Source organism: Panthera leo, chromosome C1 (genome assembly GCF_018350215.1).
Source record: "Panthera leo isolate Ple1 chromosome C1, P.leo_Ple1_pat1.1, whole genome shotgun sequence".
NCBI classification, from domain to species: domain Eukaryota; kingdom Metazoa; phylum Chordata; class Mammalia; order Carnivora; family Felidae; genus Panthera; species Panthera leo.
The window spans coordinates 210,777,525-210,803,438 of NC_056686.1; the positions used below are offsets into that span (position 1 = coordinate 210,777,525).

At 45.9% G+C, this 25,914-nt stretch overlaps 1 protein-coding gene across 1 annotated transcript in view; it reads right to left on the reverse strand.

The window, feature by feature from the left end:
* DNER (delta/notch like EGF repeat containing) overlaps positions 1–25,914 on the reverse strand; it is a 316,552-nt gene that overhangs the window by 91,452 nt on the left and 199,186 nt on the right. Inside the window, exon 7 of the mRNA XM_042950397.1 lies at positions 2,871–2,984. Coding sequence (XP_042806331.1) covers positions 2,871–2,984 — 114 coding nt within the window. The remainder of the gene's footprint in view (positions 1–2,870; positions 2,985–25,914) is intronic.

The following is a 25,914-nucleotide window of genomic DNA, read 5'->3' on the forward strand; positions in this document are numbered from 1 at the left end:
CAGGCACTGTGCTAACTACTGTACCTGCGACGTCTCATTTAATCCTCACTGTCCCTATTAAGTGGGCATTAGCATTTCCCCAATTTACAGATTAGTAAACTGAGACAGAGAGCGAGAGGTATGAACTCACTTGCCCATGAGCCAGAGCTGGTGAGTCAGTGGTGGAAACAGGCTCCAGACCTAAGCCCCCGTCTCCCCCTCAGGATGAAGAGGAAATGTCCCACCTGGGCACACAAAGCCCCGTGAAGCCATGCATACATCCGCTTCCCATCACCCACTTTCTTCCTCACCGTCTTCCCTCATCGGTGATGCCCTCAACTCCGCCGCTCTCCTCCCTGTCCTCACTCAGGGTCTCCACGTGTGGGGAACACGCCCAGCTGTCCGAGACTAAACAGCTCTCTTTTGGACATCTTCAAGGCCCTGGTCCTGCTGTAATTACACATTTATCTGTGGATGTGCCACGGGAGGCCCCATCTCAGCTCCACTAGCCCTTAAGTCCCAGCGGCCAGCGCAGCGCCTGGCAAACAGGAAGTGCTCGGCCATCTTTAGGCGCTAGGAAAAATGGCGGTATGAGGGAAAGTAAAACCACTGGGTCCCGCTTCGAGGGCCATCTTTTATGGCTGCTGTGATTTTGGAAGTCACTGCCTCTATGAGCCTCTGGGGTCTCATTTTAACCTTCCGGTGACAGTCAAAACTGTAAAAATAAGCAATTTGGAGTTTTCAAAGCTCTTTCGCAAGAATCCCATTTGTACCCGGAACGGTTCTGGGAAGTATGCAGTCTCATTCTAGCCCACATTTAGGAGGAGCGGGTGGCGGCGGGGGGGATTCGTGATTCGCTGCAGTCAATCGGCTGGTGACCCTGACGCCCACCCCTGACCACAAGCACAGGCTACAACCAGTTAGTCAGCAACCGCCTGACCCAGGGTGCAGCGAAGCCCTGAAAATCTGCAAAGCTCCATGTGTGAGGGACAATGCGTGCCGCTTGCTCAGCCCTCAACCCCTTTCAACGTGCCCGCGTTTTCCATTCGCTTCAGAGACCCAAGGGGAGGGTGAAACACACTTTTCTCAAACACACGCTACTCCACTGCCATGGTAACCACACACATCGCAAGCACAAGCAACCTGGGGGCGCAGCTCCCACCCCTGCACAGGTGAGCGGAAGCTGGGGGACAGGACTCGCTTCTTCACGTCGGGTCTTCAAAACACTGAGGAGGAGGAGGCGCTGCAACCCTGAGCCCCTGGGTCACCTGGGAGGTTGGTGGCCTTTCAGCAAGTGCCGTGCCGAACCACTGCTGCCCTGCAGCCTCTCAGCCAGGGGCAGGGGAGGGTAATGTGGAGCCCAGAGACGGTTCCAGAGTGTACGCACTCAGACTCTACACTTCATCTCTGCAGACGATGCCCTCATACTTTATGCAGCTGTCCGCGTACCTCTGCGGATCAGGAGCTGACGTGCCGGTTGTAAAAACAAACAAACAAACAAACACAAAAACCTCTAGGGGCACCCGGGTGGCTCAGTCGGTTAAGAGACCGACTTCGGCTCAGGTCATGATCTCACAGTTCGTGAGTTCAAGTCCCGCGTCAGGCTCTTTGCTGACAACCCAGAGCCTGGAGCCTGCTTCGGATTCTGTGTCTCCCTCTCTCTGTTCCTCCTCTGCTCGTGCTCTGTCTCTCAATAATAAATAAACGTTAAAAAATATAAATAAATAAATAAATAAATAAATAAATAAATAAATAAATAAAACTCAAAAAAATAAAGAACAAAAAACTCTAACATCAGGTTATTCTTACAACATTAGTGTTTAAAGTAATCCCTTCCATAACGTCCCTCCAAGCGGAAATGAGAACTTCCTCTGAGTACAACATCGTATCTTGAATACCAGCTTGCTAACTATGGTCACCTGCCTGCCCCTTCAGGTCGAACTACTCTAACAGTAAAACTTTTTTTTAACTAAAAGTAGCTAAAAGGGTGCCTGGGTGGCACTTCGGCGCAGGTCATGATCTCGTGCTTCACGAGTTCCAGCCCCGCGCCAGGCTCTGTGCTGACAGCTCAGAGCCTGGAGCCTGCTTCGGATTCTGTCTCCCTCTCTCTCTGCCCCTCCCCTGCTCGCGCGCTCTCTCTCTCTCTCTGTGTCTCTCTCTCTCTCTCTCTCAAAAATAAACATTAAAATAAATAATAAATAAATAAATAAAAATAAAAATAGCTCAAAAGATGTGACTTTCCAGATAACTTGAAGTTTCTAAGGTGTTAGAAAGTTGATTTAAAAATAAAAGCAGGTGACGGGCACCCGAGTGGCTCAGTCCGTCACGCGTCCAACTTTTGATTTTCACTCAGGTCATGACCTCCCAGGTTCGGGAGATGGAATCCCGCATCCGGCTCTGTGCTAAGAGCTCGGAGCCTGCTTGGGATTCTCGCTCTCTCGCCCTCTCTCTCTGCCCCTCCCCTGCTCACACCCTCTCCCTGCCAAAAGGAATAAACATTTTTTAAGAATAAAATAAAATAAAAGCAGGTGAACTTCATGTTGAAATATTTTTTATGTGTATTGGTATCTAAAACAAACAAAATTTTGAAAATTTAACACATGAAATTTAGGAAAAAACTTATAGTTATCACTGTGTTACATTTATTCATTTTCAAGGTACAAGTGAAATCACAGAAATTCCTAGATTATGTCTAATATTCAAACATAATTCTCAAGCTATTCTAGCATAGAATTTTTTAAGAAAAGACTACCTTATATTTCGCTTTATAAATGGAACAAATGGAGGAAGTTCTCTCGCACGGAGGTTTTCAGAAATTTAAAGCTGATCAAAGTAGTTTATGGTTTAAAAATGGGAAGAAAAAACAGGTATCCTTAGGCAATAATGCTTACCTTCTGGACACTGGCAGGTGAATCCACTGAGACTAGAAATGCATGTTGCTGCATTTCTGCATGGGTCTAGGATACAGTAATCAATCTTGGATTGGCACAGCTCTCCAGTATAACCTGAATAAAACGAGATAGATATTTTATAAAATGGGTTATTCCAAAACCATTTCAAACTACCCCAGGAACTGATGGAGTCTAATCAGTACCCCACCCACCAAAAGCAGCAGCTTTGAGCAAAAGAGCCCCCCACCCAGCCACTCCTCCTCGGTCCGCTTTGGTTTTGCAATGAGAAACAGTCTTAGCGGTTTAGAATCACATTTCAAAAATCATTTACTTTGCAAAAATCTTTTACTGCAAGGAGAGACTTTCCTCCAGCCTTAGCCCTGCATTTTACTTTGAAATACGAGTCAGAACCTTCAGAAACTGAGGGTTCCCAGCTTCCTTCTGACACAGGACAAAACACAGTCTACAATGTGTTTGTAGACGAGAGGCCATCTAACTGAGAGGCCATCTAACTGAGAGGACGGCCACTTTCCCTGTGCCAGTGTCATCCCAATGCCTATTTTTAAAAAGCACAAGGAAAAACGCTAGTCATTAAAATTTCTTTAATTTATATTTTACAGCTGGAAGAACCGTTCTGTGTTAATGCCATGCCCCCCATTCCTTCATTTTAAAGATAAAGAGATTGAGACACACATAATGTTAAGCACCTGAATATATTATTCTTGGTTTTATTTGAATCCCATCCAGCCTAGTAAATTCTCTGTGAAGCAAGACTCTGGCGGGGATTTCATTGGACAGTAACATAAACACATGTGTGATACGGAAGTAAGGACTCCCATCTATGAGAATGCAACCCAAAAGCTTTAAATAAATTCCACATTAGGGGAGTCTGGGTGGCTCAGTCGGTTGAGCATCTGACTTCAGCTCAGGTCATGATCTCACAGTTTGTGGGTTTGAGTCCCATGTCGGGATCTGTGCTGACAGCTCAGAGCCCGAAGCCTGCTTCAGATTCTGTGTCTCCCTCTCTTTCTCTGCCCCTGCCCCGCTTGAACTGTCTCTCCCTCCCTCTCTCTCTCTCTCTCTCTCTCTCTCTCTCTCTCTCCCTCTCTCTCTCTCTCTCTTTCTCAAAAATAAACATCAAAAAAATTTTAAGTGAATAAATTCCACATTACTTAGTAACTTTGAAAACAAAGCCCTCCAGAGAAATAAATTCATTTTAAAGTGGAAAATGGCTATGAAAGAAACTTTGAACACAAGATGTCAAACAGAAAGAGGCTCTGCCCTTAGTTCTGTTATTTGAGTGACAGAACTCTTCATAATTTGGAGATGATTCCTATCAGAAATTTTTATGCACAGATATTTTCTACATGATTATAATCATACTGTAGCATTTTATACCTTGCTAGGCTGTACATTAAGTACTTAAAAACTTGTCTTTCTGAATTATTAGTTTTGAAAGACTGTCATTAGCAGTTGAATCTGAGATTTGCAAAAGTAAATCGGTGATATTAGAAGAGGGATGATTCGCCTGAGCTTCAATTACCTGCAAAACGAGTATAAATTACAGATTGTGAATGTGGAGGCATTTATGTACAACCTTACTCTCCCCTACAGGCTTGAAAACAGCTCAGGAGATTGTAGTTTATTAGTGAATGTGATAAAATGAATAAAATAATTGTATAAACTAAAAATCCAAACACCAGGACAAAAAGCTGTTTCAAAACTGCAGAACAGAATATCTTAATATGATAACAGTATGTTCATAGATCTTCAAATGACGGCCCTAAATTCAGAATGAGGGAGAGCAAACTGTTTTTCAGAAGAGTGCTACAAATAAGTTTCTGACTAAAAATCATAGCTAATACCTATAATAGAACACTTCCTTTTTCTTCTATGCATTAACTCATCCTCGCTGCAAACTATGAGGTCAGTATCATAACCATGTCCGTTTCACGAATGGGGAAACTGAGAACTGGGGAGTTTAAGTGATTTTCACAATGACACACGGGGAGTCAAACTCCTGAGCCCAATCCCTTAAATGCATCATCATGCCTGAGGCAACATGCATCACATGCTCAAAAACATGTATTTAACATGAAGGGAAAATAACAGAAAATGATGTATAAGGAAATGCACAGATATAGATAGACACAGCCTAAACACCATGGTTATTCTTGGGCTTACCAAAAATTTTCTTTAAATCCCTGCTTTCAACATTTCTACAACAGGCTACAAAAGTACCTTCATGAAAAAGACAGCCAATTAGAAATACTGGCTTCTTAGAAGCAGTGTGGTTACAGGATATAGAGTCATGAATCCTGCCATCACGAAGATCTTAAAACTGTGACCACAGAATCACACAAAATCATTAAAAATAGCCAAAAGCCAATGAGATATCATACACCTGTAAGGGATGTATATGTCCCTACCAGACAGAAACAATATGAGCAAAATTCAGGATTCCATGAGCTGCGAAGTTCTTTAGAGAAAATTTTAACATTCACTTTCTTTGAACTTTTTATTTGGGAGTTTTAAACATACCTAAACATAGAGAGACTAGTATACAAGCCTCACGTCTCTATCACCTAACTTCAACAATCGCTAGCATTCTGTCCATTTAATTTCATCTACCTCTCTCATAGTTTTATATTTTCCCTGTTGGGGTATCTTAAAGCAAATTTCATTTCACCTGTAAAGACTTCAAGATGTATCCCGAACTAATGGAGATTTTTTTTGTAAGATCACTTCTAATGGCCTCTTTAATGTGCGGTCCCATTTACAAACTGAATTAAACACTTTAAACTACATTTATTAATTTCAACAATTTCTTTTTAAGAACCCCATTTGTCAAATAAGACACAAATCTTCCCATGCATTTAATTCACTATTATCTAATAAATCTAATAAACTAAACCTTAAGTGCTGTTAAATGCTCCAATATTTACGCATTCAAGTGTAGTAGGATTTCAACCTAAGAGGTCAATCCACATTGCAGTGTGTGGGGTGTTTGGGATTGTCCAACCAGTACTTAGTGGTGGAGATTCTAAAGTCTTGCACTGCCCGAGACGACCCAGTACAAGAAAATTTTCTTACTCAAATGCCAATAGTCCTCTCTAATGAGGAACACAGGTCAGGGACCAGTCACTATATCATTGCTTTTGGCTCTCAAGCTTTACAGCTTTCTCGCAAAGATTTTTTTCAATAGGGAAAACATGGAACTATAAGGAAAAGTGTGTACTTAGACCTATAAAGTACGTATATATTGGCATGTCTACAGGTTCGATATAACTGGAAAAGAAAAACAGCAATGGAGGAGTGAGGGAGGCAGGGAAGCACAGCTGGGATTATGGGATTATGGGATTACTGAGTATCCTTAGCTGCAGGTGACCAGCTGGTCAGTTACTAGCAATAACCAGCCTGTGTGTCTGCCCGGCTGTAATTCAGGGCCTGACGCTTGTCCACACCAGGCCAGGCATGATTCTTGACGTCAAAGAAGGTAGTTCCAATTTAGTCGGAAGTCCCAGGAGCGCCATCACTGACTGCACTGAGCCAACTGGAGCCAGATCTGGGAGAGGACAAGGAACTGCGAGTGTCCTGTTGCTGGTTTCAGGGACTCTTAAACACCAGTGAGTCATTTCTTAGACCCGCAGAAAGCAGAAATCTACAGTTGTCAGACAAATCCCTGATATTAACCTATATATAATATTCTGAACTGCACATCTAAGGCATACACAAATTACCCATCCATGTCTGTTGTTTTTTCATTTGATATCATAACCAAGGTGTTAAAACTAAATGAGTGAATGGAATTTAAATTTTACAAGACCATGAAGGCTTTGCCTGGGTTCTTTCTTCCATCTTGCGGGAAGCCGGTATCTTCTCTGGGGAGTAAAATAACCATGCTGATCATGGACATTTCCTCACCCAACCAAAGCAGTGACACACATTCAGAGGACCTTGTGGAATGTTCAAGCAAAGCAATGATTGTGTCAACACAGTGGATAAGAAAGGTATTATGTGGTCATTTCGTGCATGTTGCTAACAGGAGAATTTTCTCTAACACATACACACACACACACTCACACACACATACACACACGCACACAGACACGCACGCCCACACACACACACACAAATGGGCATTTCAGGACTTAAAGACCTAGGTCACAAGTTCCCAATGGGATATTGGCAAGGCACAAAGAAAAGCCCATGTAAAGGCCCAGCAGTATGCATGAAAGGTGTGGATGCCATTCAGACGTCCTTAAAAATGCACAACAGAGAAAATCTCCTTCATTCAGGTTTCCAATGACAAAGTCTACACCCAACTACCAAGGCAAATAGCAGTAACTGTCTCCATTCCTTTCCTTAGAACTAGTGATATGGCCCCTTCTTAGCCAAACCCGAAGCGTTCATGGACCCCCTTCCAAATTAGTGTTATAACCACGTGGTGCTTTCACGTTGTCCAGGTCGGGACATCATTGCCTCTCACCAGGACCTAAGACAAGGCCCCCTCAGCCCATCTCCTTACCCCTATTCTTGCTTTCCTACAATCCATTCTACAGTCCACGTGGGAGTAGCTGGAGAGATTTTTTTAAGACATAGCTTATATCCTACTATTCTTAAAACCTTCCGCTTGCTTTACAAAGGGCTGGGAACAAAACCCAAACACTTGACTCCACGGGTAAAAGGCACAACGTGATCTGGCCCCTGCCTCCTTCATCCCCACACATTCTCCCCATCCACCACTGCACTGTGGCCACCGTGGAGTCCAACTGTCCCTAAAGTCACCAAGCTTCTTCTCACAGTCTTTAATGGTGTTTTCAGGCTGTGGTCTCAGGACCACACAAAGATGTGACAGAGACACAGGATACAACGAAAGCAGTTGTGGTCCTGCCCTAGAAAGAGAAGTGTGGCATGAATTTGAAACCGTCACGTAACAAAGGGGCGCCTGGGTGGCCCAGTCAGTTAAGTGTCTGACTTCGGCTCAGGTCATGATCTCGCAGTTCATGGGTTTGAGCCCCGCATGGGGTATGTGCTGACCAGCTCAGAACCTGGAGCCTGCTTCAGATTCTGTGTCTCCCTTTCTCTCTGCCTACCCCACTTGCACTCTGTCTCTCTCTTTCTCTCTCTCTCAAAAATAAATAAACATTTAAAAAAATTAAAAAAAAAAAAACTGTCATGTAACACAAAGCTCCAGAAGAAAGTCAGCAATAAACCTAGAGAAAGGGACTACAGGAAATGCAGGGGAGTTTCATCTGTAAGAGCAGGAAGCAGAGGTGGGGGGGGGGGTGTTAAAAATGAATTTCATAAAGGAGTAGAGGACCCAAGAGAGTACATTAAAGTCGTCTCCAGCACCAGGTAGGGAGACGTGAAATCCAGCGATGCAGGGTGGGAAGTCGGCTACAAACTCGAGGGGGATGACAGATAAAACCAGAACAGTTAGGTCAAGATGTCTTATGAATCCAGGGGGTTGTGTGTTGTGAAATCAACCCCATTTGGAGAGTGTGAACCAGTGTTTACTGCCATTGGAGGCAATAAGGGAGAAGAGTGGCCTCTGTGTGTTCATCACCGATCTGAGAATTGTCCCGGATGCCCAGGTCTTGGGAGACAGGCAAAAATCTCTCTCCCGGAAACAACCTCCAACCCCTGAGTGCCTGTTCTAACTCGTTTGGGTCAAGAATTGCAATTAGCCGAGAATAACACAGCTCTCCCCTTAGTGGTCTGAGTCTTTTACCCCAGAAAGAGGAAGAACCGCATACACAGATGGTGACGTGATGTCAGAGATCGAGCCCTGGTGTCTGCTTTGGCTAATCCGTGCATACTGGTGTGCAAAGAATGTGTCGTGATTAGGATAATTTGGTGCATGAGAGCGTCTATCAGACTTCGATTCAATTAAAATGTTCAGCTGAATAATTGATTTTTGATGCATGAATTTAAGTTGAAAGATAAGGCTAAGCCAGTATATGCTGAGAAGTTTAATGGAGCTTGAGAATCACTATGATTTATGTTTAATTCTTGCAAGGGAACAAACACAAAAGATCATTTCAGATCACCTTCCCTACGCAGGAAAGCCTAGAGTGGCCATCAGAAACCTCAGCCCTGGAGTCCCACCGCCACCTTGCACGAAGTGTTCCCTCTGAGCCTACACCCTTCCACGGCCGCCCCTGCCATTAGCCGGGTCTCTGCACAGAAATCACCTGCTCGGACCTCAGGCCTCAAGCCCTTCTTTATTCTTCTTCTTAGCAAGTACCTCTACTTGACAAGACACAAGTAGACTTGTTACCTCCCCACCTAGAAGGTGACCCATGGAAGCAGGGCTTTGTCCTAGAGTCTCCTGCTGTCCCCCACAGGGTTCCTTCATGCTCTATCAATTATGTTTATTAACCAAAAGGCCTTTCTTTGTTGGTTTTCTTTCAACAACAAATTCCCTAAGAATTGGGAGTTCGCCTTTCTCGGTAATCTCTGAATCCTCGATACTTAAACATTTCCTAGCACAAATCAATCAAGTTGCTTCAAGCTTCTGTCCTAACATCAACCACATCTCTCAAGTTAGATTTAGCCTCTCTCCTTATGCAATAATACCCAGAACAGCATGGGCAAAATGTGCGACTGTTTTTTCCCTAATGCACATTAAAATAAATACATGGCTATTAAACTACGCATGTATTCTCTCAAACAGGTGCTATCTAAAATCACCTTGTGTTCTGCCACGGTCTATGCTTCCAATGCGGGGGACACCACAATGGAGCAAGTGCTCTGCGAAAGGACCCCTTCTCCCCAGCCACACTGGGATGGATGAAAAATTATGCTGACCCCCTTCTGAGCTTCAGTCTTACTTCTCCAAGAAGCGTTCGGCACCTTCTATAGGTGCCTAAGACACGGCAAATCAACAGACCTGAAGCAGGACTCGTTGCCCTGCAACAGTCCATCCAGGTTTAATTCCCTAGGTCAGACTGATTCTCCACCAGGATGATTCTCTCTACCCTCCGACACCCGCTCCCCTCCCAGGGAACACTTGGTGATGTCCGGAGACATTGTCTATTGTTACACCACTGGGGGGTGCTACTGGCATCTAGTAGATAAGAGTCAGGATGGTGCTGAACATCCACAGTGCACAGGACAGTCCCCTACAACAAAGAATGACCCAGCCCAAAGTGCCTCTCATGCCAGAGTTGAGAAACCCTGGTTTAGGTCAATGAGACCTTGGTCCTTCGGACTACAAACACTTGTCTTCATCCCAATGCCTTTTATCTTCCCTTAAACAGAAACCTGTCCTTTCAAACCAGGGATATCGAACCTTCAGCACATTTTTAGAAATCAAAATCCATTCATTGAATAAATAATGTAATAACTGGCTCCAAAATAGAAGACTATTGGAAATACCGCTCTCTCCTTTTAGGGAATCCCAGAGGTTTCATCATTTCTTTGGAGAACATTCTACTGCAACAAAGAAGATTTAAGAAAAGCTATGCCTTGGGACATATAATAAGGATGCCTTTCAAGGACATATGGGACGACTGGCAAAGCTCTCAACTCCAAATGGAGGCTTAGTGCTTTTAGAGCACCTGACCATGAGCAATGATGTTGGACGAAATAAAGCACATGTACTAAGTGAAGGCCGGCAGATGGCAAAGCAACCAGATACCTTGTAGGAAATGCATTGAACTGAATAATCCATTCAGTGGATGCATTCCCAGATTACATTTGGTCTAATGTATACTTGGAGTCTTTAATTTTATACTATTTTGTACTTAAGTAGAAAACATAACTTAAAATGTATCCATGTATAGAGAGAAAAATGGCTAGGTTTTCCTGCGAGCATCCAAATGGTTTGGAGACAACTACATCCTAACAGTATCTTTTGATCGCAAGGAACATAACCAAAAACCTGTACCCCACAGCACCCCCAAATCACTGTCTCTGCTGGTTGTGCTCTTGAAATGAAGAAAAACCTTCTCGAGTTCAATGATAAATCACCAGTACGCAAAGTTGGCTAAATGAGTCAGGCTGTTAAAAAAACAAGGCCATAGATCAGTTGCTTTTCTAAACATCCTGCTTCCCTGCACAACTGTTTCTGTGCATGTTTACTTCCAGATTCCTTTACGGAAACAAAGCTATTCCTCTGTGTTGCTTTGATTCAGGGAGGTAGGATCTAATTGTTTCTTTGGAGAGCCATCCTGAAAGCTTCCAAGGTGGGAAGGTGGCGGGAGCTATTTTTAACATTCCTGGTCTCTTAATAGCTGGCTGTGCAGTCAGGCGAAGCTACTCGTTTTGTACTGAAAAGCTGATGGCAGGGAGAGAACCCACCAGCCTCGGCTCCTGCCCTCGGGGGATCAGAGCAGCTGGGCTGGGGCTGCAGAGATGCAGGGCCTAATATTAGGCAAGAAATAAATAGCAGGAATCTGTGGGCCATCTACACATTCAACCTCAGAGGCATCCAATTTCAAAGTCAGAAGGCAGGAATTATTTAACAGAAAAAAAGTAGTGAGATCTGCTGGCAGGGGAAAAACAAACACATCTGAACAAATGCAAACATGATTTAAAAACCAAGGGCAAAGGAAGGAAGACATAGAAGGCCCATCTGTGAAAGGCAGTCAATAAAATGTAATTAAAATCGGAATATGCAATAGACAGAAAAGCATGGAAGAAAGCTGACATCCAGCAAAATCAGGAAAAATTAATCTCAAAGTTAGAAAGTAACCAGATCGAATTAGCACACATAGGTAAGAGGCACAGTGGAAAGGACAGTGGCTTGCACAGTCAAAGGTCAGGGACGGCCACACAAAGCTCAGCTGAGTAGCACATCAAAGGACCGACTTTGACCTTCTCGTCCCCCTTGAGTGAAATATGGAAAATGTCAATACATGGCTTCCAGGGTGGCTGTAATGACCGAATGAGACCCACTCTGAGCAGCATGGGTGTTGCTATCAATCTACATAGCTTGCACCGTGCCCGATTACATCGCAGATGGCTCAGTGTTTTTGAATGAATGGCTAATTTACGGATTTTAACACTGCCAAGCAATAAGCCAATATTATTGGATCTCTCAGTTTTTAAAAGGCAGTTTAGACCAGCAGTTCTCCAAGTGTGGTCCCTAGACCAGAGGCATCAGCATCACCTGGGAACTCGCTACAAACGTAAATTCACCAGCATCATCCCAGACCTCCAGAATCAGAGACTCTTGGGAGGGGGTGGGGCGAGCGGAGGGCAGAATACAGGCTACAATCTGGGCCTTAAGAAGCCCTCCAGGTGATTCTGATTCAAGGTCCATGCTGAAGTCTGAGAACCACTGGTCCAGGAAACTAGCAGCAATTTTTAAAATATCAAATATTAATATTATTCATTTAAGAGTTACACATGTGACAGATGACAAAAGAAAAAGACCGAAGAGTGCAAGTCAAATATTGCATTAAAAAGCCTTTACTGACTGCACTGCGGGCACATGTTTTCTCTTTCTGTGATGGGGAGCCCCCAGGCTTGATGACCGTGCCTGTCACTGCATTGTTTCCAGATCTGCTTTCCTATTATTTAAGAGCAGGTGTTGGGGATTTGTGTCCCCCAACCCCTACCACACAGCCAGGGACTCTGGAAGTACTCATTATAAAGTAATTAACGACTACGTAGCACCATGCATCGCTATTTTTAGAATGATCTCTTTCGTTCCATTTTCCTAGAACCCAAATAGGAAACTGTGATATTGGTAGAGGCCAGACTATACGTGACACCTATAGGGTCTAATCTGTTGATTACAAAGTGAGAGAGATTTCAAGAAATTTCCTTTCATGCAGGATGTCCTGATGACTCTCCAAGAAAAACTGAAACCAAAGGGAGAAAAGTATTACATTAAGAATTTATGCCACGAGACAGACAGGTTAAGGGACTGACTTCAAGATATTTATCAGCTGAATTGTAGGTTTGTATAATAAACCAAGCTATAGGGAAGGTAGGTATTCGTTCTCTGAGAAAGAATTTTTTTTATTTATTTATTTTTAATTTTTTTTTAACATTTATTCATTTTTGAAAGGCAGAGAGAGACAGAGCGCGAATGGGGGAGGGGCAGAGAGAGAGGGAGACACAGAATGCAAAGCAGGCTCCAGGCTCTGAGCTGTCAGCACAGAGCCCAACATGGGGCTCGAACTCACGGACCATGAGATCATGACCTGAGACAAAGTCGGCCGCTTAACCGACTGAGCCACTCAGGCGCCCCGAGAAAGAATTTTTGATGAGTGAAAATTCACAGCTGGGGAATCTGAGACACGTTCAGAGGAGTGAAGACGCGTTCCCACGAAGCAAACACACAGCGTGAGCCAAAGCAGGGTCACGGTACCAAACAGGCACTCTCGGACGCACTGGCTGAGGCCCTGGGGAGGACGATGGGGCTGCGGCCTCAAACCCACATGCTGCGGAGCTGGGGTACCAAAGCAGCATCCGTGAAGGTTTCTGATCGGAGTGCAGACGTGGGGAAGGCATGTCGGAGACCGGTTGCTTCCTGTTCTCACCCACTTCAATTTAGGGGGAGGGCTTCACTCTCGTCCCTTCCTCGGGCATAGGCGCTGTGGATGGGCAAAACGGGGGCGGGGTGGGGGGGGCATGGACCCGGCCTCTGGGGAGACAACAAGGAGAACGAAAGCGCCCATCCGCTGAACTTGCACTAGCACTGAGAAGCTCAAAGAGGTGCCCTTGGCCCATCCCCCATCCTGTGGCCGTGCGTAGATGTGTGCATGTGCATGTGTGGATGTGTGCGTTCTAACTCCTACAAGGTCGAGACTTGTTATTCCATCTCACAGGTGAGAACATTTGGGCTCAAGAGAGCAAGGTCGAGCTGGAGAGTGGCTCAACCTGCCATCGCACCCAGGACCACAGACTCCCAACCCCACATTTCTTTACTCCTCGTGTGTGTCATACTTCCTTTTCATGAGGCTTTTTTATTTTTTTAACATTTATTTTCGAAAGACAGAGACAGAGTGAGCAGGGGAGGGGCAGAGAGAGAGAGAGACAGAGAGAGAGAGAGAGAGAGAGAGAGAGAGAGAGAGAATCCGAAGCAGGCTCCAGGCTCTGAGCTGTCAGCACACAGCCCGACACGGGGCTCGAACCCACAAATCATAAGATCATGACCTGAGCTGAAGTCAGGCACTTAACCGACTGAGCCACCCAGGCGCCAAGGCCAGCACGGAGGCAAGGAAGAGCGGGCAGGGAGCGGGTCTTAGCAGAGGAGAAAAGGACCTTCTGAGGGTCTCACGTGGTCCACAGCGGCTCCCTAGACAGGGGCGACACAGAGGAGCAGAGGCCAAGTCACTTGCCGGGGAAGCGGCGGTGGGGCACAGGGCAGGGCGCGGAACCGGCGGCTCGACAAGAATGGCAGCAGGGACAGCAGGGACATTTGCTGGGTGAACACAGCACAGGCACCGTGTTCCCTAAACCTCACAGCACCCCTGGAGTGCGGCGCCGTGGATTCCGTCAGCCTTCCCAGGTCACGGACGGGAAGCTGGACCCAGCGCGATGAAGCGATTTCCCTCAAGTCCCAGGGGAAATGAGGCTTCTGGAAGCAGGGCGGGGGGACCGTGGAGAGGGAGGACCGCCTTATCGCAATCGTTCAGGCAGAAGGAGACAACAGCCTGGATCAGGGCATGGGGGATGGGAGGGGAAGAGCTGGGGCAGGTGGGAAATCGCTGTAAATCGAGCAAACCTGGTGACTGGTCCAAAGGTAAGACGAGGGGCTTCCAGGCTGAGTGACAAGGGTGGTGATGGCACCGTTGATAGAAACCAGAGCTCTCGAAAAGGTCAGGCTTGAAAGTGTGTGAGAGGCAGAGGGAGGAGGGCCCCGCAGGTCTGGGGTCGAGTCCGAGGAGGACATGAGCGGTTAGCGGTGCCTTGGTCCCAATTCCACTGGGGGTGCTGGAGGCGACAGGCTGGAAGGAAGGGTCTGGAAGCCAGACACTTAGAGGTGACAGCTGAGAATGAGTGACTGCTGCCGAAGGCAGAGGGAGGTGGCAGCAGAGGGGCAAGACGGTGGCTCCTGAGAGAGGAAGGGGAAAGGAAGGAGGGGAGGAGGGCTGGACCGGTTTCAGGAGAACAGACACCATGCAGGCCAGGCAAGAAACGCTTCTAAGGGGATGAGGACAAAGAAAGAGCCCTGGAAATTAGTGGGGAGGACACACCACCAATAACCTTGGAGAGAAGCTTCCTGATGTAAAGAGAAAGGAAGTGTAACTAAATGGGCAGGAAATCACAACATGGCCACAGATGGAGGTGTGGCAGTGATGAAGAAGATGAGGGGGAGAGAGAAGGGGGGAAAGGGAGGGGAGGGGAGGGGGGAGGGGGAGGGGAGGAAGAGCTCAACATATGGAAGCAGCAGCAGGCACTTCCTAAATTTCTGCCTGTCAAGGGGCTGGATTTAAGATGAGACCTCGGCACCGCTGCTGATGAGAGGCCAAGGATGAAGTTAGAAGATGAAGGATGGCAAAGACAGAGACACCGAAGAGGGCGGAAGCATAAGACCCTGGAGGAGGAGCGAAGGGAGATCGTAACCAGGGTAGGGTTCACAGTAGCACCATTCGCCACCACCAAACGGTGGAAACAACCCAAGCGTGCGCCAGTGGGTGAACAGATAAACACGGTGAGGGGTCTGCAGACAATGGGACATTATTCAGGCAGAAAAAGGAATGAAGCTACTTGCTACGACATGGATGAACCTTGAAAAGCCAGACACGAGGGGCCGCATAGCAAATAATTCAACTTACATGAAGTGTCCGGGATGGGCAAGTCTACAGAGACCGGAAGTAGATCGGTGGTGGCCGTGGGCTGAGGGGAGGAGGTGGCAGAATCGGGGGGCAGCAGGCAAAGGGGAGAGGGCTGCTTTCTGGGGACATGACCGTGTTCTAAAATGGACTGTTGCAACTCCGTAAATATTCTGAAAATCACTGGATTGTACCCTTCGGCGGGGTGTGGATCGTATCTCAATGAAGCTGTTGTTAATGAAAACCTCTGGAGCCTTCCACATCTCCCCACGGCCACTCACACCCCCACACACACCCCCAGCAAGTGTTACCAGCAACACCGTCACCATGTCCCAGACCCAAACTTCCACCGCTGACGGCACCACGGTGCTCCAGTCGCCGTTCTCTCTTGCCTGGAGAGTAGTCTCCCAATTTCCCCTCCCTATGTTTCTTCTTCACCAGGTTTCAGAGTGACCCTTTCAAGAGAGAAGTCAGATGGCTTGCCCTAGCTCACACCAGGGCTGTCGCTTTCATGATAGAATCCCTGTCCTTCCTCCATGGCCCAGTCCAGCTTCCTTCCCAGCACCAAGTCTCATCATTGGCTCTTAGACACTGTGCACGTACTCCTGCCTCAGGACCTTTGCATGTGCCATTCCCTCTGCCTGGATGCTATGCCCCCCAACAGTCACATCGTTCCCAAGCTCACAAGCTCATTGTATTCAGGTCTCTACACAAGTAGTTTCCCTTCAGAGAAGCCTCACCTGATCACCCTCATGCTCCCATTTCTTTTGATCTCTTCACCTGTTTTATTTTTCTTCATTGCACCTATCACTTCCTGACCCTCTCCCTTAACTACATACACACACACACACACACACACACACACACACCAAGAAACACACATGCTCACATTGTTGATTCCTCTCCGTCACTACAATGCAGCCCCCATAAGCATGAGGACATTACTGTTTCACAGATGTAGTCCTGGCACCTGGCAAATTCCTGGCACGTAGGAGATACTTGATAAGCAATTGTTGAACGAATGAGCGAGCCTCACTATTTTAAAGATAAGGACACCCGAGAGCTGAAAGGCTGGGAGGGTCACGCAAGGTCATTTAACTAGTAAATGGAAGGCGCTGGATTGAAACCCTGAGCAGCAGGTTACAGTTTGGTTTGTCCCCCGGTCCCAGCTGGCACCATCTCTTGTCCTGCGAGTGGGTGAAGAGCCATCATGGGTCATGCATTCGCAGCCCGTTGGAGAGGGCCATGCCCTCTGCCCTGTTCGTAACTAATGGAAAATTCACAAACCCGTGAATATGTTGCAGTGAAATGTACTCTGACCCAAAGATGGACACAGAGTGGAGAGGCCTGAAATCCTGTCTCCCACAAGCTTGCAGACCTTGGTCAAGTCCTTCAGTCTCCTGGGGTCACCCCTGCTCTCCCTGCCCCACGACCAGAGACGAGCTCTGAGGTGCCCTCCACTCGGAACCTCTGAACTAAGCCACGTGCAAAAACCCGCATTCACCTGCCCACACACTCACTTCCTGAGCTGAGTGAGGCTGGGTGTGAGGACCTACAGCCCATCCCACTCAGGGCTTGTCTCCAGGAGGAGGTGACCTGCTTCTGACTCACCAGTCAAAGGCATCTGAGCACCTATCTGAGTGACACTGAGTAGAGCTGGGACGGGAACACATGAGATGTTCTCTGTGCCTTGGAAATGCCAAGCTTTAAAAAAAAAAAAAAAAGGCTGAAATCACCAATAAGCTGGAACAATGAAGGGCTCTGAAGTTGAAAAATGCTTTGTGCAAAATGCTAATAATATTTCGGCAGTGGCAGTTTGGAACGTGCATCGCAGCTATTCTTTTCAGAAAAAGAAATCGCTCCTCTGAGGAAAAATTATATTCTCAATATTAGAAGGCTTTTCTAAAATAAATCCTGATTAAGGAAGTTAAATTTCAATTTAATCAGGCATTCCACATTCACTAATGTGCAAGGCATGGGGTTTGACACTGACAGGGGATGGAGAAATCAAGAATTTCTGGCCAGCCACAATCTGGTGGGGCAGGTGAAAAACACATATGCTACACAGAGAAGCCCGATGAAGAGAGACAAGAAAATTGAGTCCCTACTGCGTATCTGTGTGCGCCTCATATAGAATTTCATCTCGTTCTGTTCATTCATTCATTCATTCAACAGATCTTTACTGAGCCCTACTGTGTGCCAGCCCCTGGGCTAGATACTGGAGATACAAGTCCACAGAACAGACCAAGAGCTCATGTTCTCATTTGGTATTCGTAAGTCATGATGAGGGTTGCCATAATCTTACAGAGTCAGAGAAGCAGACCCAGAAAGGTGTGTGACTTGCCCAAAGAGTCCCACTAGAAAATGGTAAGGACACAGCAGGATTTGCACTGCTGGCTGTGGAACTGTAGTCCAGTGGGATGGGTAGGGGTCTAGTCCACAGTGCAGATGAGTGGTGTCTAGTCCACAGGGTAGATGGGTGGGGGTCTAGTCCACTGATGGGTAGGGGTCTAGTCCACAGGGTAGATGGGTGGGGATCTAGTCCATAGGGTAGATGTGTGGGGGTCTAGTCCACAGGGTATATGGGTGGGGGTCGAGTCCACAGGGCAGATGGGTAGGGGTCTAGACCACTGACAGGTAGTCGTCTAGACCACAGAGCAGACGAGTGGTGTCTAGTCCACAGGGTAGATGGCGGGGGGGGGGGGGGGGGGGATCTAGTCCACAGGACAGATGGGTGGGTGTCTAGTCCATACAGTAGATGGTTAGGGGTCTAGTCCACTGACGGGTAGGAATCTAGACCACAGGGCTGATGGGTAGGAGTCTAGACCACAGGGCAGATGGGTAGGGGTCTAGTCCACATGGTAAATGGGTACAGGTCTAGTCCACAGGGCAGATGGGTGGGGGTCTAGTCCACATGATAGATGGGTAGGGGTCTAGTCCACAGGGCAGATGGGTGGAGGTCTAGTCCACAGGGTAGATGGGTAGGGGTCTAGTCCACAGGGTAGATGGGTGGGGGTCTAGTCCACAGGGTAGATGGGTAGGGGTCTAGTCCACAGGGTAGATGCATAGGGATCTAGACCACTGATGGGTAGGAGTCTAGACCACAGGGCTGATGGGTAGGAGTCTAGACCACAGGGCAGATGGGTTGTAGTCTAGACCACAGGGAAGATGGGTAGGGGTCTAGTCCACAAGGTAGATGGGCAGGGGTCTAGTCCACAAGGTAGATGGGTAGGAGTCTAGTCCACAGGGCAGACGAGTAGGGGTCCAGTCCACAGGGTAGATGGGTAGGGGTCTAGTCCACAAGGTAGATGGGTAGGCATCTAGTCCATGGGGCTGACGGGTAGGAGTCTAGACCACAAGGCTGACTCTAGCACCTGGGGCTCATGTAACCTCAGGAAACAAGGAGGGTCTCCAGGAAGCTTATTCTGGACCAGACAGTATGACACTGGAGCTAGATGGGAAACAAACAGGGAAAACAGCCCACATTTCAGGTCTAATTGGCTGGGATTTATGACTGCAATCTGGGCATTCTGCCTCCAGAGCCTGTGCTCTTAAATAGTATGCTATAATTTTAAAAAAGAAGAGCCCTTTCTGGTTCTGTCCTTCACATGAGTTTGCCACTTATTAATTCTCACATCTGGCCCAAATCCTGTTCACCTCATCATGGCCAACCACTGTCGCTGGGGGAGTTCACAGCTTCTTTGTCACAAGAAAACCAAGTGGCCGCAACTATTTCTAAATATGGTGCTGTCCTTCAGAGTGTCTGGTAACTTCTGGCACCTCCCTTGCTTCTGTCCCTGTATGTGTTCTCTTAGAGAGGTCTCAGAGCTTCTGATGAAATCCACACCACATCAACGTAAACAGAAGGCCACCAAGGGCTTGAACAAACTCTGTTGCCAAAGTCAATAACCTCCTCTTAGGTTCTCCTGAACTATTTGACGTTGTTGACAATCCCCTTCTTTTTGAAAACTATCACAAGAAAGTTTCAAGACAAATATCAATCACATTTGATAAAAAAATCCCCTGCCCCAAATGAAAATTTTATTGGCTATAATCTATAACTCATTTTACATCATAGACACATGTATATGACACTTATCAATGTTTTCCTACTGAAAAAATCATCTCCTGCTTTCAAAAAATTGTAATAAAAATCAAAAGGACAACTTAAGTAGAGTTGATTACTTAATCAACTCTACACCCAATCTGCCATATTCATACATCTCTAACTTACCATGACTCAAAACAATTATATTTGTATGGACATTTGACATAGAACTGAAAGCAAAATATAAAAATATTAGCAAATTTGGATCTGAAGCTTCTTCACTGATAATATTTTCACCAAGAAATGCTCTATCAAGAGAAATAAGCAATGTCTCCAAGGAGAGACTTTGTTGGGAGTTTTTGTTCTCTGGTGAGAAGAATCTGGTTCGATTTCATTCATTCATCAAACAAGGTAATTTCTCATGATCAAACTTGCAACAACCGGAGCAAAGCAGGAAAAACAGTTTTAAAGGAAAGCAGACTTCATATTCTTTGAGAGTTCTTATGCATTTACCTGGGGCTTCAGAGGTCAATTAACTGATGTTAATTAACCTGTAAATAGTTCTTCCACAAAGAAAATGTATTTTTCCTATAAAAAATAAGTTTCTTGAGGATGTTCAGGACTAAATTAAGTAGAAAACTCATTGTGAGAAGCCAGTCCTTTTTCTTTTGACAAAAGTGTGTAATATTGCTTCTCTTAGGAAGACACCTGTTTGACGTGAGGACGCTGAAGGAAATGACATGGGCCTGGGCCACATATCTGTACCAGGAAAGTGCTCAGCAAGATGCTGAAGAACATGGGCTTTGGAGGCAGGCAGAGGGCCTGGGTCAAGTCCCAGCCCCGACAGTTATTGGCATGTGCACCTGGTATGACAGAAACCATGCGAATGTTCACCTCGTCTCCTCTTCCTAGTCAAAGCCTCTGGGGGCTAAGTGACTGAATTACGGCAAATGGCATGTGTTGGGGGTGATATAAGATATTTCCAGGTGCTGCTCGCAGAACATCGCACCCAATCAGCTCCCTCTATCCTTCAGCAGTGACTGTGAAGGCCACCTCTTGATGGTGGCACCTTCATGACACAAAGGGACCTGGATCCCTGAGTTGCCACCTGGAGGGAAGTGCCTTCATCAGACTATGACACGGGAGAAATTAACCTTTTCTTGGGAGCCACTGAGGTTTGGCGATTGATATATTATTGCAGCACAATCAAGTGTTACCCTAATATTCTTGGCCAAGTTACAAACTTCCTCGTACTTATAATTAAGACTGCTTAACTCAGAGATTGTTCTAAGAGCAACCTTGGAGAGCACTTAGCATGGGCCTGGCATGTGGTAAACAATAAGCATTAGCTATTTTGTGTGCACACACAGACAAGCATGCAAATACACATTAGCTTATCCATATGCGCACGCATGCACACACGCTTGCCTTGACTGCCCTGAAAAGCTCATGGAGAGGCAGAGCTGGAAGCTAGAAGTGGGAGGGGCTTATCCTGCAAGGAACACAAATTGAGAAGGTAGAGCCCTACTTAAGGAAACAGCAGGAAGACGTCAGAAAGCAGACAAGCAAAGAGAGAGTGAGGGCACCAGGGTAACATTTCCTAAATCTCATCTAGCTCTGATCAGGATCTGCTCTAGAGCATAGCAGGAATGGAGGCCATGGAGAAGAGACCCACACCGGCCCAGCTCTGTGAAAGGCAAGGAAAGAAAGCTTTGGGGAGTCGGGGAGACGCTGACAGAGGCAGCGCGACTGAGAGACCCCAGCCCGTGCGAGGCCACCTTACATGAAAGACACACTATAGATTCAAGGCCAGCAGGGAAGACAGAAATAGCTGCTGGGGTTCTACAACTGCCTTAAACTTGTACAAAACAAGAAAGGGCTCCTCATATGTGGAGGGATTTCCTCACAAGTGGAGAACCCTAAGCAAACCACACGCCTTTCAGGAAGAAGCTCAGAGAACAACACATTCCAAATGCAGGGGAGATTATTTACACTATTTTATAAAGTTGTTTAAACCGTGACCAATGCACAAAGGCATCTATATCCTTAATAAAAATGTGTATTATTTCATGAAAATTGAGAAGTCCTCAATCTGTGATATTCAGGGAACAGGACAACTGTTAGAAATAGCTTATTAGAGGGGCACCTCGGTAGCTCAGTCAGTTAAGCATCCGACTCTTGATTTCGGCTCAGGTCACAATCCCAGAACCCTGAGATCGAGCTCTGCATCAGGCTCCGCACTGGGGTTGGAGCCTGCTTACGATTCTCCCTCTCCCTCTGCCCCTCCCTCACTTACGCTCTCTAGAAAGGAAGGGGAAGGGAGGGAGGGAGAAAGAGAAAGAAAGAAAAGAGAAAGAAAGAAAGAAAGAAAGAAAGAAAGAAAGAAAGAAAGAAAGAAAGAAAGAAAGAAAGAAAAGAAAGAAAGACAGACAAATTTACAATGTGGTGTTATAAGATAGTTTTGTTGTTTCAATGGAAGAAAAAAAAGATGATCAGTTTATAAATCAAGATCAATTTGCCTGCCATCTCTTGGGTTCCTGATGAACTTACTGACAATCACCAAACTCCCTGAGTCTATCTAAGTAGAATTATTAAAATTCATATTCTTAAAATGCAACTCCCTAGCCCTATGTCAATTGAGAGTCAAAGTATTTTTTATTGTTATTGCTATTACTGTTATTCGAAGTCCCAATTCCCCAATTCCCCAAGGAGAATCCTGTGTATCTGTATGTGCCTCATAGCCAGGATGTGCTATTAACATGGAAGATGTTAAGTCATCTTAGATAAAGGTGAAATCCTTTTCCCCACTAATAAGTAAAAATAATTAGATATGCTTCTGAAAAATTTCAAATCAATGGGTAAATCATCACAGTGCAGAAACGCCTGAGAGTAAGCACAATTAGAAATGTATTAGGCATCCAGTCATTCCTAACTCTGTCAGTAGCTTTGTAGCAGGTGGGACACAATATAAAGTTTCAAATATTACATATTTATACAAATGGGGTATTTTCAAAGAAAAAGAAAAATAAAATTATAGTAAAAGATGAAATTAGCTCCCTATCTCAACAAACATATACAAAAATAAAATTCATACTAAATAAAGGCTGGCAAAATTGAATTTTTAAATGCCTACTGGAAAATATAGGTTAATATCTTTTAGTTCTCCAGGTAAAGAAATACTTTCTTAAATAGTACATAAAATGTAGTAACTAGAGAAGTGTGCAGAATACAATAAAAATGTCCATTCATCAAAAGACCCCTCAAAGCGAAAAGACAGCTTACGAAGGAGAAAATACTTGCAGTTCATACAGCTGACAAATGGTTAGGATCAAAAAGAAACAAAGGACACTTACCAACCAACAAGAAGAACACACACACACACACACACACACACGAGCAAGAGATAGGAAAACAGTATTTCATAGGAAAGACACACACGTGGCTAATAAACATATGAAGAGGAGCTCGGGGTCACTAGTGAGCCACAAAATACAGAAACCACAATGAGACACCTTTTCGCACCCATTCAGTCAGCAAAAATGAAAACTTCTGATGCTACAAAACATTGAAGAGGGTGTGAATTCACAAGACCAATTATGCATCACACGTGGGAGTATATAAGAGCGTGACCACTTTGGGAAACCCTCTGACATGACACCCCCCCGCCAAAGCGATCAATTACGTAGCCTATATTCCAACAACTGCAGTCCTAGGTATATACCTAAAACAATCTCCAGCACACAGACGACCAAAGACACATACCCAAATGTGCCTGTCGGTCCCAGTCCACAGGGGAATAGGAGAATGGAATTTGATACAGCAGTCCAAAAGAATGAGCTCAAACAATATGGACACATATCATGAAAAAAGAAAGCACCAGAGAATTACATGCATGATACCATAACATGACTCATGCATGGCACGGTTTTTAGAAACATGAAAACAATTAAAGTAAAACTAAATTCTTCTATGAAAACATGTAAATAGTCTAACTTTACAAAAAGGAAAACCAAGGACAGATCAACTCAAGATTCAGAGTGATCATTCCCTGCAGATGGGAAGGGGAAGTCAAGGAGTGGGCTAATGAGGAAACTCTTTGACTAGTTATGGGGTTGAACTTCTGGTTTTTTTTAAAAAATTTTTTTCTTAATGTTTTTATTTATTTTGAGAGAGAGAGAGACAGAGCATGAACAGGGGAGGGGCAGAGAGAGAGGGAGACACAGAATCGGAAGCAGGCTCCAGGCTCTGAGCCATCAGCATAGAGCCCGATGCGGGGCTCAAACCCACAGACCGTGAGATCATGACCTGAGCCGAAGTTGGACACTCAACCGACTGAGCCACCCAGGCGCCCCTGAACTTCTGGTTTTGATGTTGGTTTCACCAGGGATTATTACATTATTAAAATAGCTAAGAAAATATACAAAAGCAGGTTGCAGACAAAATGAGAGAGTGTCACCAGCCAAGCATTATGACCGTTCCAATTCTGTGCACATGAGCTCCTTTAATAAAAGGGACAAATGCCCTTTGAGAACAGACTTAGGTAAAATATCAAACTGAAATCATTCCAGTCCAGACAGTGACAAGCTCCACCCACCAACCCTGACTGGGACTATTTATAGAAGGTTCGTTATTTGTTCTAACACGACTTACAAAGCGGAAATTGAAAACATCTTAAAGATCCATCACTAGATGGATTAAAACATGAGGCCATGTTCATATGCTTTCATTAATTCACCTCATCAGCACATTGACAGAGTGCCCACAATTTGTCAGACACTGTGGGACACAGTGATGAGCTAGACCGACTGGGGCCCCACTCCCATGGGGTTAACTCTGGTGGGGAAGACAGGCTATAATCAAAAGATCACACGTGTAAATGTGCCCTGAAAACAGATGAGGGCTGTCAAAGAAAGGAGCCTGGGGTTATGGAAGGGAAAGAGGGAGGGAGACTAGCTTAAACCATTTAGTGACACTTCCCCGGGGACAGGGGGCATTTAAGAGAGATCTGAAACAGAAACTTGGTGGTATTCATCTAGGCGAAAGGAAGGCAGAAGAGGGGCCGCGTAGGAACAAAGAAGCGAGACAGGCCTGCAGCAGAAGGGAGCTCAGGCCATCAGGGAGATGAAAGGCCGAGGTGGCCAGACCCAGAGCACGGTGGGCAGTGCGGTGAGATGGGGCTGGAAAGGCAGGTGAGCAACAGGTCACAGAGGAGGATGAGGCTGAGGATATCGGTCTATTTCCAAAGAGCAATGGGAAGAAGGGGTTTAAGTAGGAAGGCACCTACATCAGATCGGCACTGGAAAATGATCACCTGCCACCATGAGGAGAATGGAAGGTACGGGGACAAAAGCCGGTGCTCACTCTAACAGGATCACTCTGGTTCGGTGTACAGCATGCTCAGGAGAACATGGAGAAGTGGTGGGAGGTACCCCAGTAGCACAGACAAGGGGCAGAGGCAGCTAGCTTAGGGGTAGCGTTAGTGGGGCTGCGGAGAGGGTGGTAGACTTGAGAGGTCTCCAGGCAGTAAAAATGGAGACCACTTGGAGGTAGAAGGGGTGTGGACAGTGAGGGAGAGGGAGGCACCCAGGACGACTTGCAGATACATGTGCAGCTGATGGAAATAGATGGGACACTGGAAGCTGAGCAGAGCGGGGCTGGGGCATGGTGAGCTCAATTGTGCGATGGCTGAGGTTAAGGTGGCCCGGGACATCTCAAGGGGGATGTCAAGTAAGCAGTAGATAAGGGGGTCTGGAGGGAGTCTGACCTGGAGATACAAATTTAGGAGACACGCTGTGTGATTGTTAAAATGAATGAGGCAAATCCATATGTAGTGACGTGAAAGGTTGTCTATGATGTACTGGCAAATATACACATACTATAATCACTTTTTTTTAAAAAGCGTATAGAAAAATAACCATCTGATGTCCAAGAGAAATATACACACTCACATGTAGATGCGCGTGCACACACACACACACACACACACACACACACTGGGTCTGGAAAGAATTTATCAGGTTATTTACCTATCCCTGTGATCGATCTTTCGGTTGGAAGAGATGAGTGAAGAACTTTCATGCATTCATATAAACTTTAGCATCGTTCGGTCCCGTTTCTGACAGTGAGCACGTCCATCACTCCAACTGCCCCTTCTCTCTATCCCTCTGGCCCTTCCCCAACTCCCACTTCTTCCTGAATCCCCACCCAGGGGCCAATGTTGGCAACAGGACGAGATGGAAAAGGAAAGGTGATGCCAGTT